This window comes from Tympanuchus pallidicinctus, unplaced genomic scaffold (genome assembly GCF_026119805.1).
Source record: "Tympanuchus pallidicinctus isolate F22 unplaced genomic scaffold, pur_lepc_1.0 scaffold12, whole genome shotgun sequence".
Taxonomy (NCBI): domain Eukaryota; kingdom Metazoa; phylum Chordata; class Aves; order Galliformes; family Phasianidae; genus Tympanuchus; species Tympanuchus pallidicinctus.
This window is the reverse complement of record NW_026294637.1, coordinates 7183919-7198550: the sequence shown is the minus strand read 5'-3', so window position 1 is coordinate 7198550 and position 14632 is coordinate 7183919. Positions and strand designations below refer to the sequence as shown.

The 14632-nt window shown below is 49.0% G+C and overlaps 2 protein-coding genes across 3 annotated transcripts; one reads left to right on the top strand and one right to left on the bottom strand.

Annotated features, from left to right (window-relative positions):
* Positions 1–6828: 6828 nt before the first annotated feature.
* Positions 6829–10338, bottom strand: MRPS11 (mitochondrial ribosomal protein S11). 2 transcript variants are annotated; one of them, XM_052672183.1, is made up of 6 exons: positions 10235–10338; positions 10027–10119; positions 9819–9908; positions 9130–9259; positions 7631–7696; positions 6829–7171 (listed from the first exon to the last, which is right to left on the bottom strand). In XM_052672183.1, exons 1-6 carry the CDS (start codon positions 10285–10287, stop codon positions 7064–7066), a joined length of 540 nt encoding a protein of 179 aa, XP_052528143.1. In that variant the 5' UTR covers positions 10288–10338; the 3' UTR covers positions 6829–7063. The 2 variants fall into 2 exon arrangements, with proteins under 2 accessions (XP_052528143.1, XP_052528144.1); XM_052672184.1 differs by lacking the exon at positions 9819–9908.
* On the top strand, positions 10286–12868 carry MRPL46 (mitochondrial ribosomal protein L46). The gene is made up of 4 exons (XM_052672182.1): positions 10286–10576; positions 10837–11032; positions 11603–11776; positions 12426–12868. Exons 1-4 carry the CDS (start codon positions 10286–10288, stop codon positions 12674–12676), a joined length of 912 nt encoding a protein of 303 aa, XP_052528142.1. The 3' UTR covers positions 12677–12868.
* The last annotated feature ends 1764 nt before the right edge of the window (positions 12869–14632 follow it).

Below are 14632 nucleotides of genomic sequence, written 5' to 3'. Positions count from 1 at the left end.
CTGTGGGCAAGCAATGGGACAGGATTTTGTGGGTTTGCTTTTGTGTTGCTTTCATAGTTGTTAGTGTCCCTGAAAGCTTGTACTTTCCTGTCTTGTTAGTGTGGTTGTAAAAGCTTTGCTGGCCAAATACTTCCTTACCAGGAGGGAATGGTGAAAGGGCTTTTATATACCTTTTTTTCTTTTTTTTTTTTTTGTAGCCCCTGGGCTGCGGGGGCTGAGCTGTGCAGTCAGTCATTGTAGCAGTAACAGCCTGGCACTGCCTGCCAACTAGGCTGACTGCTCATCAGGCAGCAGCAGCCCCTGCTAGAGCTGTGTTCTGGCTGAGGTCTGATTAGCCTGTGTTTCTTTCAGGGTAGCAACCAGGGAAGAGCTGTCCTTATTGTGTAAGGAAATTAATTCTTAGAAAAATACTGATGTGGAAAAACCCTGAATTGCATATTCTTTTCCTGATGTTATAACATAAAAATACCACACCGGCTTTAGACTAGCGTTGTGGAAATGAGTAACTTGTGGGTGACTGCAGTGTTCCTACCAGAGAGAACTGAACAGGAGATGTTAGAACAGGGGCAGAGTGTCCCTGGTCCCAACTATTTAAGGCTGGGGTGCAACATCTGGTTTGTGTTTTGCAAAGATACCATGTGCACCTGTGTGCTGGAGGGCAGTTTTAGAGGAGATGGGACTGCTTTACAGCAGAGTGGCAGGGAGATGCTGGCTAAATGCAGGGAGAGGAGCCTGCTGGGGAAACTTTCTGAAAGGGGCAGCAGCACAGCGTTTGGCTGCCATGGAAGAAAATCCTACAAGAACTGCAGTGGAAATTCAGGGTGACACGGCAAATGCATTTTCTGCATTCTGCTTTGTTCAAGTACAAACTGATGTCTTTGGAAGAGTTCACCTTCTGTAGATGACAGAATTTAGCCTTTTTAAAGCTGTCCTTAGCTTTCTTTTTTTCTGTGCCAGGCACGGACCAAAGCAGTCCTGGCTCTGCCCAGAGGATTCCCTGAGCCCCAGCTCTAGGCAGTGCTTCATCTCGCCCTGAAAACTATTCGCGAGCCAGTTCTCATCTGCCATGACCTCCATCCATCCCAGTGTGCTGCAACATGAGGAGGGAGGCAGAGCACTATGAGGACACATTGGATGCCCCAGGACCCTGCCTCCACATTTCTTGTATACGGGTCTGCTGAGGATGCACTGGTGGTGATGGCACTGAGCACGGAGCCTGTAGGACAGCCCAGCCCTAGGGACGGTGGCACTATGGCTGTGTCAGCAACTGTGAGGCGTGAAGGGAGAGCGCTCCATGGGAGAAGCCCTGTCAAGGGCACTGTGATGTGATTTAGGGCGTGAAGAAGAGCGGCGGGCCCGTGTGTCCACCCAGAGCCTTCCTGCTGGCCATTTGATAGCTCCTCAAAGGCGCAAAATGGCGTGGGGCCGGATTAGATGTACCCTCAGCCTGAGCCGGGAGATATGGCGCTCGCCCTCCGCCTCCGGCCCTCTGGCACCAGCGCCGTCACCATGGCAACGGGGAGAAGCAGCCATCCGCATGGAAACGGCCTTGCTGCAACATGCAGCGAGTCGGGGGGAAAGTGGTTCAAGTGGCAAGTTTGGAGGGGAGAGGGGCCCTGCTGTGTGGTGCTGGCCCCGATCGCAGTGCTGTGCGGCAATGGAGATCTCTCCTTAAGCTCTCTGGAACTGCCCCAGCACTGCCCTCGCCATAAGGATGGCTTTTGTTGCCGCTGCCCTATTTTTTTTGTGTGTATCTAGTCCTGAGGTCAGGGTGAGGCCCAGATGAGCTGTGCTGATAACCACGGGCAGTGTAGCTTAGTTACTGTTTCAGCCCTGGCTGAGAGTCCTTAATGCCAGCAAAATCCCTCTCTGTAAGCAGAAGGGGAAGCTGGCAGCCAAACAAGGTCTCCTGTAACATAGGGCAGAGCAATGTCGTGGCTGTACAGTGCAGCTCTGGGCAGCAAGGTTGGAGCTAATCTCTTCCTTCCTCCCTCTCACTCCTTATCCCCCAGACAATGGCCCTGCCCACGCCAGCCCCATCCTCAGAGGGCTCTGATAAGGGCTGGGAGAGCAGCTCGGCTGCGAGGCTGCTTGCACCCATCTGGCTTTGTCCCAGTTTTACATCAGCCCCTGGGTGTGAGCCCACCCTCTTGCAGGGATTTCCACCAAAGGAGCAGCTTTGTCCAACATGTCTACAGGCAGATTGTCTCGCACCATCTCCCACCGCTGAGGCAGGCTGCTTCCCTGCTGCGTGCTTCACAAGGAACCCAGCAGGCTGCTCAGCTCTGCCCGTTTTCTTCTGGTGTTGGTTCTGACAGCTGAGGAAATTAGAAAATTTAGTTGTGCTGTGGATGCAGCAGGAGCAAAATGAAAGGCAGCAGCCAGGTATCTGCAAGGGGCGGTGTGGGGGCCATTGCTGGCAATTAGGAGAGTGAGTTGTTTGCCTGCGGGTTGCTGTATGGAGAGATGAGAGCTGTATTTCACCACCTCAGCTTGGGGACTGCTGCTGAGAGGCTGGAGGTGAACATATGTCTTTCTCCTGCCTGGCCCTGCGTTTTGTTACCGATGTGCAGTGGGAAGCCCACTCTGCACAGGAGCAAGCAGAGGGAACAGGGGCTGAATGCTGGAGGCAGTAGTGATGTGGCTGTGAGGCACAGTGGATGTTTGTTCGACTTTTGCAAAATGAGCCATGAAGTGGTGTAGCACAGAGAATAGATTTTGGAGTGCCCTTCTTGTCTACCTCCAAGGTCCCCATCTTTGCTGGTTTCTGGGCTGGCAGATCTTGGGGAAGTTTTTCATGCCGTGTTTTCTCTTCCTGTATTTTTGTCTCCTCACTCCTTCTTTCTTGCCCCACCTTTTTGCTGCCCACACACCCTTGCTTAGCTCTCAGCCCCTCACACCCAACTCTTTTTCCTCCTGCCCGGCTTCTCTACCAAACTGTAAACTGCTCCCCAAGCAGTAGCTTTCGGGGCTCCCTAGCTGAGAAGAGGTCCCAGACCCATGCATATTCCTGCTCCTAGCTGTGGGGCATAGGAAGCGAGTTGTGAGCTCCAAGGGAACAAAAGGACCCCGCAAAGTGGCAGCAGCAGAACGGCAGAGCATCGCAGAGGAGGCGTGAGTGGTTTCAAAAAAAGGAAATACAGTGAGGCTGCATCTCCCCAAGAGGACCCTGCAGCCCTGCTCCATCGTGAGCCCAGGGACTTGGATGCTATTAGGCAGTTCATTAGTAAAACCTCTGAGCCGTTCCCGCTGCTGTTGAGTACCTATTAATGCCTCTTGAGGGGAGAGGAGAACAACGTGAAAGCACAAAATCTGAGGGCCCTTGATCTCTTTTTGGGCTGAGAGGTTGGGGCTGGGGCTGAGGGGCAGCTGTGGGGAGGAGAGGCTGTGCAGGGACGCGAGGCGTGAAAGCAGCAGCTTTGCGCATCCCTGATTATCTTGAAAGTCTGAGTGCAAAACATAACCCGACTTGAACTGCAACTTCTCAGAGCCTCCCGAGGGGCACGTTGGGGTTATAAACACCTAGTCAGAGCCCTGCTTCATGCCGAGTTCGAGCCAGGTATTCTTGCACCGTAGGGAAAGCAGGCAAAACCTGCACAGATGTCCCTGACAGCTGCAGCTGGGCTGCGGTAAGCCACCCCTGCTGCGACAGTTTATTAGCACTGCGGGGTCTGTCCCCTTCTCCTTGCTTGTGTATACAGTCAGCTGTTAAAGGACACTGACATCACTTAATTAATGGTTTAATTGAATCTCACAGAGGGATCGAAATTGGCTGCCTGACTCCTGCCACTGAGATGCTCGCGTAGGAAATAGTAAATCACCAATTCAGCAAATAAAGCTGCGCTCTAGGTAGAAAGTCCCTGTTGTAGGGGCGAGGGGAATAATTCCTCTTTGCACAGTAATATGCTATTAGAGATAAGTCTGGGGCTATTTTTTTCAAGCCACCAGGTGTCATCCCTAGCCAAGGGAAGAGTAACTGGGTTAGACTATCTCCCCAAGGCACTCATTAATGGGGAAACAGACCTGAGGTAGCGCTTTATCTCTAAGTCAGAACACTGTTTTGTATTTCACCCCCCGTATAATGGAGGTACGTGGTATTTTAAAATGAAGGGCAATACTCAAGAAAGGCCATGGTAGAAATGGGATGAGGCTTTGCAGTCAGTAGCACCTTCTGAGCTTGTTTTCAGGAGGGAAAAAAAACAAAAGAAAAAGCTTTTTCTGAGAGTAGGGAATCAGAGATGAGCAGGAAGAGGAGGAAGTGGAGAGAAAAAATGTCCCAAAGCAACAGGAAAGCCTAAAGGGAGAGGATGTGACCCTAATGATGGTGCTAATGCTGTGGTCTTACTACTCCAGTAATTGCTGCTCAGGAGGAATGCGAGCCAGTAGAAAACAGTATTCTACCCAGGCACCAAGAAAAGCAATTAAGACTGGTAAATACCAGTGGTTGACTAAAACTAGGCCTTTAATTAATAGTTTCATATGAAGGGTAAGGAAATCATTAAGTGCTACTGGTGTCTATTAATTCCCTGCAAGAGGAACCACAATAGAGGGTTTTAAGAGTTCTTTCACAGTACAGTGTGTGCGACTGAGCCCTTGCATGAAGGGGGAGATCTTGCTTTGTGTAGTTGTGCTCTCCCATATCACTGACAGCTGCCCCTGAAGCCTGGATTTGCTGTGAAATAAACAGCTCAGACTGAGCATTTAGCTGGGACACAGCTTAGGGGCTGCTCTGTCAGGGCTGGAGTGAAAGCAGCTGGAAATGTAACCAGTTAAAAGGTGCACAACTGAAGCACTGCGCTGGAAAGCTTAGGGAGGATACACGGAACTGGAGGTTCAGAAGACAGATATTTCTTGCTATTGCAAGGACCTGGTCACAGAAGTGCGAAACTAACATCCTTCCCTTCTATTCAGGATGGAGAGAGCTAAATGAACATCAATTGGAGGAAGGAGTAGAAATAGGTACCCAAACCAGGCAGAGTGAACAGGGAGATACAACACCCCGCTGTCCTACTGGTGGCTGTGTCATCAGATATTCAGAAATACTCAGGAACTAGGGATGTTACAGAGCAGCCTCTGTACAGGGCACAGCCTTGATTCTAAGTCTGGATGAGAGAAAGATTTACTGTAGTTCTCTTTGATTCTCAAGGCATCCACCTACTCTTCCTTGAATTTCGAGAAGACCACGGATCTTTTTGTACTCTTGCTTGTTCAATCCATTCCACTGTATTTGTCTAACATGGGCATTTCTGCTGCATTGATGCAACAAGCAGCTTGTGGTACAGAATGGTAGTGTTTGGTTTTCTCAGTGTGTGTGATGCAGTGCATCACTGACAAGCCTGCCAGCACTGACTCGTGCTCCTCCTTTGTCAGGGCTACCACAGTGCTGTGCAGAAAGCAGTCTGCTGCGAGGCACTCCAGTGCTCATGGCTGCCTTTGCCAGCTAGCTGCCCAGAGAGTCAGAATTAATCTTTGTGGTTCATAGTATCTTCTCCTTAAAAAGAGTAATATGGAGTCACTAGAAGCTCAGCCATGTTTCTGGAGCAACGGGGAAGCTCTTCTAGTCTGTCAGACATCTGTGAAGAATCTCTCTTCCTTGCTGTCAAATTTGAGACAGCTCAAGGAACTTCCCTTCAAGATAACTTCTCCTCTATTCAAATTCAGACAGTTGGAGTAAGGTAAGGGATTCATCTGGATCTTATTTTATTCTCTTCTGTCAAATGCAACTCAACAGGCTCTTCTAAGCAGACTGATTTCTTTCAAAACCTGCTGTATGCCATTCAGCCCCATGAAGGAGGTTCACTGCCTTGTTGCCATGGTACCCTTTCTCTAAAGAGAAAGAGAATAGTTAATTATGCAATTTAAGAAACGAAGGAGGAACGACAAAGAGAAATAATAGAAAGGAAGATTCTGGGTTTGTGATAAAACTGCTGGCTGCACCAGAATACACTGTTTACAAGTGAAATGTTTGCCCAGCGTATGCTGTATGTAGCAAAGGATTGATTTTCTGGCAGCATGGATTTCAAGGAGCTGCCCTATGCTAGGCAGTGTGCTTTTGCCATCCAGGAGATCGAGCCTGTAGTCAGTTACTGCTGTTACTTTCTTTGGTTAACGTTCCGAAGAGACTCAGACATATTTGTTTGGCTGCAGTTCTCTCTGGATGGAGGTAGGGCAGCAATAATACATCACAAATTCATGACAAGCCCATGCTGCCCGTGGATATACAGAAGCACAGTTCAAGATGAAAATGTTTTAAATCTTCTTGGCAGCAGTTTGTTGTTCTCAGGCCTAACCCCCTGCTTGCTTACCCCAGGAGCTCTAGCAAATCCAGTTTGTGGTGCACAAGGCAGAACCAAGGGGACTGCAAGCAGCAAAACTGGCACAATCCCAGCCCTTTCGAAGGACTGGCATTTTCCATTTGCCAGCAGCACCGACAGGCTGGCTACAATATGACTGCAACAAAGCACCACAGCAGACCTTTGACAGTAATGGAATCTGACTGTGCCGCTCCACGCTGTGCGAATGGTGAGAGTCGCTTCACGCACACCACAATAAGCTCTGCAAGCCAGGTGGAAAAGTGTTACCCCATGCCTAGTTTCCAAATGTGTGCAGTACGAGAAAGACAGAAGGAAGATGAAGTGACCCCATGCAGTTGTTTACTACAGAAGACTGAAGGAGATCGGATTTAGTACATACCTAATGTTCCCCCTTGTACCTAACAAGAACAGTAATAGCACTGAAGGCTAGACAAGAGCCACATACTGGGGAAAGAGGAAGAGAGCAGCTGAGAAGCAATAACAACCCAAAATACTTCTAGAAACACAGCAGGAATGACTGTCAAAAGACCAACATTTTAATCAACAAACTTTACACACAAGAGGCTTCCCACTAAGGAATTACACGTATTCCTGCATTTACCACCAGCTTCTTCTACCCCTTGGGCTTCTAAGGCCCAGGATGGTCTTGTTAAACCTTCTCTCATCAAAAAATTGCAGGGAGGATGGCTTTCCAACCCAGCCCCTGTTACAGAGCTAATACTGAACGCAGTGTCTCTTCCGTTCCCTTCTCACATCCGCCTGGCTTTCCGAGGGCGGCAGCCGTTGTGTGGAACCGGGGTGTTGTCGGTGATGGAGATGACCTCCAAACCTCCCATAGTCAGCCCCTTGATGGCAGCCTGGAACAGAGCAAGGCAGCAGATGATGTACTGTTATCAACACACTGCAGAGCACAAAAGGGAAGAGGCTGAGGGGCAAAAAGATTGGTCCCCTGTGAAAATCAGCTTTGCTCAATAGTTCTACTTTGGAATTATCTTGTAGTATTAATATCAGAAGGAACAATTTAAACCTCTCTCTCCACTCCTTTCATCAGAATTCCCATCAGCTTTGGTGTTTTAAGTGGCAAGAAAACAAATACAGCTTTTATTCTGTCTCCAAAGGAAGTGATTCTGAAATTTTTATTATTCTATGTTTTCTTCACTACGCATTTCAGTGATGAATTCTTTGTATCACCTTCAGAAAAATAAATCAAGTTAATCGGTATTGTCGTGAGACCAGCCGCAATTTAAAAAAGAAAAAAGACACAACGTGGATGATGTCTGAGAAGGAAAAAAATAGGAAAGGAAACTGACACCTACTTTGCGTCCTGGCCCCAGTCCTTTCACCATGACTCGTACATGCAGTACACCTTTTCCACGTGCTTTCTATGAGAATGAGAAAGGAAGAACTGGTCAGTATTCTCTTTGACAAATCTGCCGCTGTTCTGCCTCCCCTGGGCTCCTTCATTCCCTTTTGACCTACTATCATAGTATTCTTTAAGTAAAAATAAAAAGTAGGTGGTAATGGATATGGAGAAGATAGATGGGGATCGCCGCACAGAACGAGACACCAGCAGAAAAGGAGCCTTGGATAAACAGTGGCAGTTTGAAGGAAACTTGTGTGAAGCTGTCAACTCTGCATACAGAGAAAGTCTGACATCAAACTATCCATGACCTAAAGACAGGACAGAAAATGACACATCCATGGATACCTGACTAACAAGGAGCATCTCAAAGCTGTTTTCCCTTATCTAATGCAGTGACTTTTATCTTGTGATCAGTGGATTCCTTCTAGAGGGTAAATGAGGAAAGCAGTCAAGCTTTATATTCACTGTGCAGGAGTCCACAGTGACAGTGTAAAAATGCTAGGGGCTTGCAAATTGAAAATGAAAAACACCTGCTTTAAAGCAGAGCAGTGCTGCCACCAAGTGGAGCTCCTCTGGGTCTCAGTTTCTGTGTTCAGGTGCAATTAATCTACTACAAACTTCAACAGGAATAGGAACAAATCTGGCCAACCACTGTTATGGAGCTTTTATGAGGCTCCAATGAGCAAGGCCTAATAGTGGAAGTGTTCTTATATTCCCCTGAATCAACCATAATAAGCTGTTGGCCAGCAGTGGCACAGAACACCTCTGACATGAAAGGTTCCACGTAGTTTAGGATGAGGATTTTCAGTCTAACCTTGGCTTACTTTACTGTAATGAGAACTGTAACACAGCCAGCCTCATTTTTTCCTGTTGCCTGGATACCTACATAGTTTTTTTTTACATTAAATTGTATGCATCTGGAAATTACATCTATGTGGACATCACCTTCTCTGACTAGAAGTGCTGGCAGAAGCTCATTTCTCCTGTGGCAGAGAACAAATACAAAAAATTCAGCCAGTAATTACAGCCACTTCTAAGTTCCCTACAGCACGAATTTAAACTGCTGCTGAGTCAGGGGCTTATATTTCCAAAATGACTGAGGTATGTTCCCTTTCAATGAAAGAGCTATGAAATGAGCTAGGAAATGATAGGCTACAAGTTACAGTCAGTGCTTGCACAGCTAAGCTCACTTTCTGAGCATTTTTATCTGATGTTTCAAACAGACTTTGCCAGTGTGAAGATGCTTGCTGTCAGCAAACGGCAGTGTGCTGCTTGAGTGTTAATGAGCAAAGGTCTGCAGTGCTGCTCATGAGCAAGGGACAGCAACGTGAACAAGAAGCGAATTGTCTTCTGCCCTGCTCTATTCTCCTGAATGAAGCTACTGCACTTGTTCCCCATGGATCCAGGTAGCATGGGGATGCAGGAGAGTGACAACAGGCAGTGCAAACTCACCGTTGCTGCTGCAATGCCAGCTGTCTGTGCCGCAATGGCAGTTGCCTTCTTGGCATTCTGGAAACCTTCAGTGCCACAGGATGTATGGGCAAACGGCCTGTTGTCAAAGCTGACCACTTGGATGTGGGTACTACAGCAAGAGAGGGACAAAAGAAAGAAAGAAGCTCAAAGAGGATTTTACTGTCATAATGCATGGCTCCACCACAGAACTCGGCTCCCTTCTCAAAGCCATATGATCTCTTTCAAGGCACATCAGCTCTACTCACATGGACCTCCCAGCAGTGAACTTCGGGGTTATGGTGGAGAATCCAAGATGGCAGAACCTTTGTGGACAGCCTGTTCCTACTGACTGTCCCAAAGATACAGCCAACCCTTTCACACACACTTCTCACAGTAAGCATTTTACCTTTTCCATTTCACAGAATCACAGAATGGTTTGGGTTAGAAAGGACCTAAAAGCCCACACTGCCCCAGTCCCCTACTGAGGCTGGGTGCCCCCACCAGCTCAGGCTGCCCAGGGCCCACCCACCCTGATCCTGAGCACCTCCAGGAATGGGGCACCCACGGCTCTCTGGGCAGCTCAGGTTTACATTCTGTGTCACGAACTTCCCTGTTTTGTTTTTTTTTTTTTCATTTGAAATGCAAAGCTTGAAGTGCATTGCACAGAACGGGAGAAGCTGTCTGCTCACTTGTTGTAGGTGGCTTTGATGTGAGCTATCGGGATCTCTTCATACGTCTTTCCATCCCACCTCATGGAGTTCCTCTGCAGGATTAAGGGGCTGAGGAGCAAGACGACAGTTGTCAGACACCGGCTCTTTCCATCTGGGAAGGAAAGAAGGGACGCAGCGACGCCAGGAGCCCCGTATCCCCGTGCGAGGCCGACGCCGGCCGGCTCACCTCAGCTCGGTGCCGCTCAGGCTCTCGGCCCCTTTCTCCGCCAGCTCCTGCAGCCTCCGCACGCCTGCGTGCACGCCGCGGCCTAGGCCGGCGCTGCGGGAAGAACGGGAAGCGTGGGGAAGCGAGGGCGCGAACGGCGCCCGGAGCTCATCCCGAGCCCACCGAGCACCGAGGAGCCCCGGACGCCGACATCCCCCCCTCCGCTCACCCGCAGGCCGCCCAGCGCAGCCGTTGCCGGGCGATCGTCAGCACGGCGTGCATGGCGACCCCGTCCCGTCAGCGGCGTCCCCCCCCCCCTCCGCGCGAGGCACGACGGGAGCTGGGAGGAAAGATGGCGGCGCCCAGTTCGCGGCTGTGCGGCTTCCGCCAGAGCGCGATGGCGGCGCGCGCGTGGCGGGCTGCGGGTTGCGGCCGGAGCTTGAGCACCGCTCCTCCCGCTGCTGCTCCCCGGCCGTGGAAGCTCTTCGGGGCTCTGTGCCTGCTGAGGCTGCCCCGCATCACGCAGCCCCTCCGGAAGGAGGAAGAGGAGATGGCGGCCCTCATGGAGCAGGTAGCGGGGTGCTACCCGAAGGAAAATGGCTGCCCCGGGGCTGGGGGTCCGCTGGAGGCACCTCGGGTCTTGCGGTCGGTTTTGGGCTCTCACTGCAGTCAGACCGCATCCTGGAGGTGTTCGAGAATGGAGATGTGCAACTGAGGGCTGTGGTTAGCGGGCACGGTGGGGGGTGGTCTGGGTGATCCTGGAGGTCTTTTCCAACCTTAACGATCTCTGATTGTGCTGGTGGCCGAGTGGTCTTTATGATGCCCTTACAGATAGAGCTGGAGAAAAGCCGCTACTCCGACCACGAAATCCGCAAGCTGGAGGAGGAGGAGCAGCTCAGAAGGAGGAAGGAAGGCTTGCATGATGATGAAGATGAAGAGCTGGGCAGAACGGTTGTTATGGCTCAGGATCTGGAGGAGAAGTGGGAACAGAAGCTGCTGCAGTTCAGCCCAGCCCCGCGGATTACAGGTACCTGTGGAAGTGTTGTGCCCCAGTCCTCTGCCAGGCACAGCTGAGGGCTGGTTGATGAAGAAGGACATTTTTTGAGGTTTTTTTGTTTTGTTTTGTTTTTTGTTTTTTTTGTTTTTGTTTTTAATCTTGATGCTGTGGCAGCGTGGTCAACGCATGAGAAGTTAATCATCTGACAGTGGAATCTGTTATGAAGATGCATGTGTTCATACAACCTTATGAGAGTAAAGTAGGTAAAATTGTGATTGTTTCCACATAAGAGAAACCTTGGTTCCCATGCTTTCCCATTGCTCTTACTGGCTTTTTTTTCAGAAGCTGGAGATCCAAGCTTCTTGCCACAGATTCCCTTGAAAATGGACTAGGTAGAGTGTGCTTTGGCAGTAGTATTTTTCTGAATCCTGCACTGGCCTTCAGAGTGTCTGAGAGTAATTCTGGCTAGATTCTTGTCTTGTTTCAGATATCTGTGCATCTGTGTTGTTGGAAGGATGTAAGATAAAGAGAGGTGATGAATCATAGCGATTCCAGTGTGGCCAGGAGACTTTATTTCCAGCATGTGTTGTTTTTTGGCAGAGGCTGATAAAAAAAACGATCGAACATCACTGAACAGAAAGCTGGACAGTAACCTGATGTTGCTGGTGAAACAGAAAATTGGTAACCAAGAGCTGTGGCTCCTGCCTCAAGCAGAATGGCAGCCTGGAGAGACTCTGCGAAGCACAGTTGAGCGAGCCATGGCTACGTTTTTAGGTATGTAGTCTGCTGTGTGCCTGTCTCTTGCTCCTCTTTGTCCAAGTTGTTTTTTTTCCCTTGCCCTACCTAAGAGATATTCACCATCTGTAGCAAAATTGCCTCCCATCTGCTGAGAAGAGGTATTTTGTGGCATAGAGATATACCCAGTGTGGTAGGGTTTCTGGCAAGAGCTGTGATCCTGTGCTCAGCAGCACTGCATTGTGAGGGGCTGACGGAGCCAGCAGGCTAGGGGCTGGGATTTTTGACTGCCAGCAGCTGCAGTGTGAAGCTCTTGCAGTCTGATGTTTGAGTTTCACTAGATGTCCCCTGAATGGTTGCTCTAAGTGTGCAGCTTCTCTTTCAGTCTTGTTGCCCTGTATCAGCTTTTGTGGCAGATGGGTGATAGCAAACCTGCATTTCCTTGCTTTTTGATGCGTGTTGGCAGAGTGTGATGCTCTCTCCCTTGTTCTGCAAGGACTTGCTGAGCTTCAGACAAGTCACTTTTTCATGAGAAGAGACTTAAAATTGGCAGTATTTCTGCTAGAAGAGAGAACAGTCTGAACCAGATATAAAGTCATATGCTGTGTGTCTGTGACTATGAAAGTGCAATTACTATTGCTCTGTGTCTTATGTTTTGCTTTCTGTTTTCTTTGCTGGGGCCTTGCAGGCGATCACATTCAAGCCAAAATCCTGGGGAATGCACCATATGGGATTTACAAGTATAAATTCCCCAGGGCCATCAGGACTGAGGATAACGTGGGAGCCAAAGTATTCTTCTACAAAGCCTTCCTCCAAAGCAGTGATTTGTCCCAGGCAGAGCTGAAGAAAGATTATCTGTGGGTTACAAAGGATGAGCTGGGAGATTACTTGAAGTCGGAATACCTGAAAAAAATCAATCGATTCCTTCTGGACTTATAAGTGATAGGCTGTGCTCAGGCAGATGGGGAAGATGTGGAATGTGACTCTGGGGAGGAGCACAGCTGCTGCTTCGTGTGGTCTGTGTGAATGGGATGTTAAGCAGGACTCTGGAGGATAAACTGCCTTTGCCTTATTTCCCAGTTCTCTTCACCAGGCCTGTATTAAATAAATATTAAAACTTTATACTCCCAAGTGAAGCTCTCCTCAGGGAGTTCTTTGCTCTTGTTGAATCCTCCTCCACCTTTTCTGGAAATGTGTGTTGTGATCTGTTCTTCTCCAAGCATGTGGTTCCCTGGGGCTGTGGTACCCAGGAGGCTCCTCACCAGACTCGTGTTGTGGTCTGGAGCTCAAATGGTTTCTTCTAAGCAATGGCCAATGCTCATCTCTGGCAACTGCTCTTAACTGAGATGAAGCCTTTTTTCGTGACTAAGAGCAGTGCTGGATAGTTACATTTGTTTCCAGCTGGCAGATGATGTTCTTAGGTGTAAGAGGGGGGTTAGCCAGCTAGATAATGGGAGAACTGACAGGGGGGTGATTTTCTTTGGCATCATTCCAGCCTCTGAAACTGTAGTTTTCTTCTGGGTTGTTATGTTGCTCTGGGGAGGATATGCACATTGCTCAGTGCAGCAGAGCAGCAGTCAGATGCTTATCCATGGATTAGCTTTGCAGGCCTGAGGCAGCTCCACCAGCATTTCCAGCAACACTTTGATCTCTCTGGACACGTTGGCTGAGCTCTTTGTGTGATCCTGTGGAACTTCTCCAAAGGTAAGCAGTTCGTTGTCCCTGCTTGCTGAGATTTCCTTACAGTGTCACCCATGGATTTAGGTTCCTCTAGCCAGAAACAAGACTGCTAGTACTGGATCGCAGGCAGCAAGTAAGGGCTAACAGGGCTGGGCAGCGCATGTTTCTGGGGAGCTGGAAGCTGCAGTTGTTCAATGCTTTGTTACATTTTGTCCATGTTGGAGCTGCGTCTGGCCCCAGAAGGACCTTGAGTGGAAAGATGCATGAGAAACAGGCAGTATCTCTTTAGATGACTGCTACTTTTCCACCTACGCCACTGTCCCCTTGGGTCTGAAACTCTGAAGGGGAGAACTATTTGATCAGCAGTTCCTTCTGGGCTGAAAGGCTGACTTTTGCTTGCAGAGGAAAGGCAGCTCTAGTGTTCCTACTTCCTGTGAGCAGCCTCAAAGGTGGCTTTGATTCTCAGCTCCTGTTCCCAGTGTACTAGGGCAGCACGGCTAATGCAGCCAGGTGAGTCTGTCTCAGGTAGCCTGAACCTATTCCTCCAATTTCTTTATTAGAAGGGCTATCTTATGCTTATATGGCACAGTCTCATCTCTCTGGTCTGGTTGTGTTTCTTGAAGTGCTTTTTCTGGTTGTGTTACTGTTAGTGTAGTGGAAATGCTAAGTTACAGCTTGAAACAGTGATTGAGCACCTGGTGGGAAGGCCACCAGGACCAACCCAGGGGAACTCACATGTATGCAATGCAATGCATCTGAGTGACTGGAAGGGGTAGAATCAGAACCAGAATCCACCCCTTCCCAGACCTCATTTGAGGGTTGGCAGTGAAGGCAAGGGGATCCTGATGGAGATTCCTGCGTACCTGAGGCTTTCCAAGGGTAAGCAGATTTCTTTTTTCTTTGTTTCTGTGTCCACAGCTGCTGCATTTGAGCATATCCTCACTTCCTGCAACATAAGACTTTGCTATTCCACTGTCATTGCTGTGTTTTCCTTCACATTACAGTGTTACACTCAGAATGTGAGCCCAGCACTGGTTAGACTTTGCAGGGAATCTGCCTTTGGTGGCAGGGAGAGGGAGGAAATGGGTGTTGTTAATCATCTGGAAAGTGTTTGTCTTACAGAGGTGGAGCTGGAGATTGATATATATATTTCATCAATCCTTTGAGAGCTGCAGACCTCAAATTAAAGCTGTTCTTAATCACTCCATGAGCCAT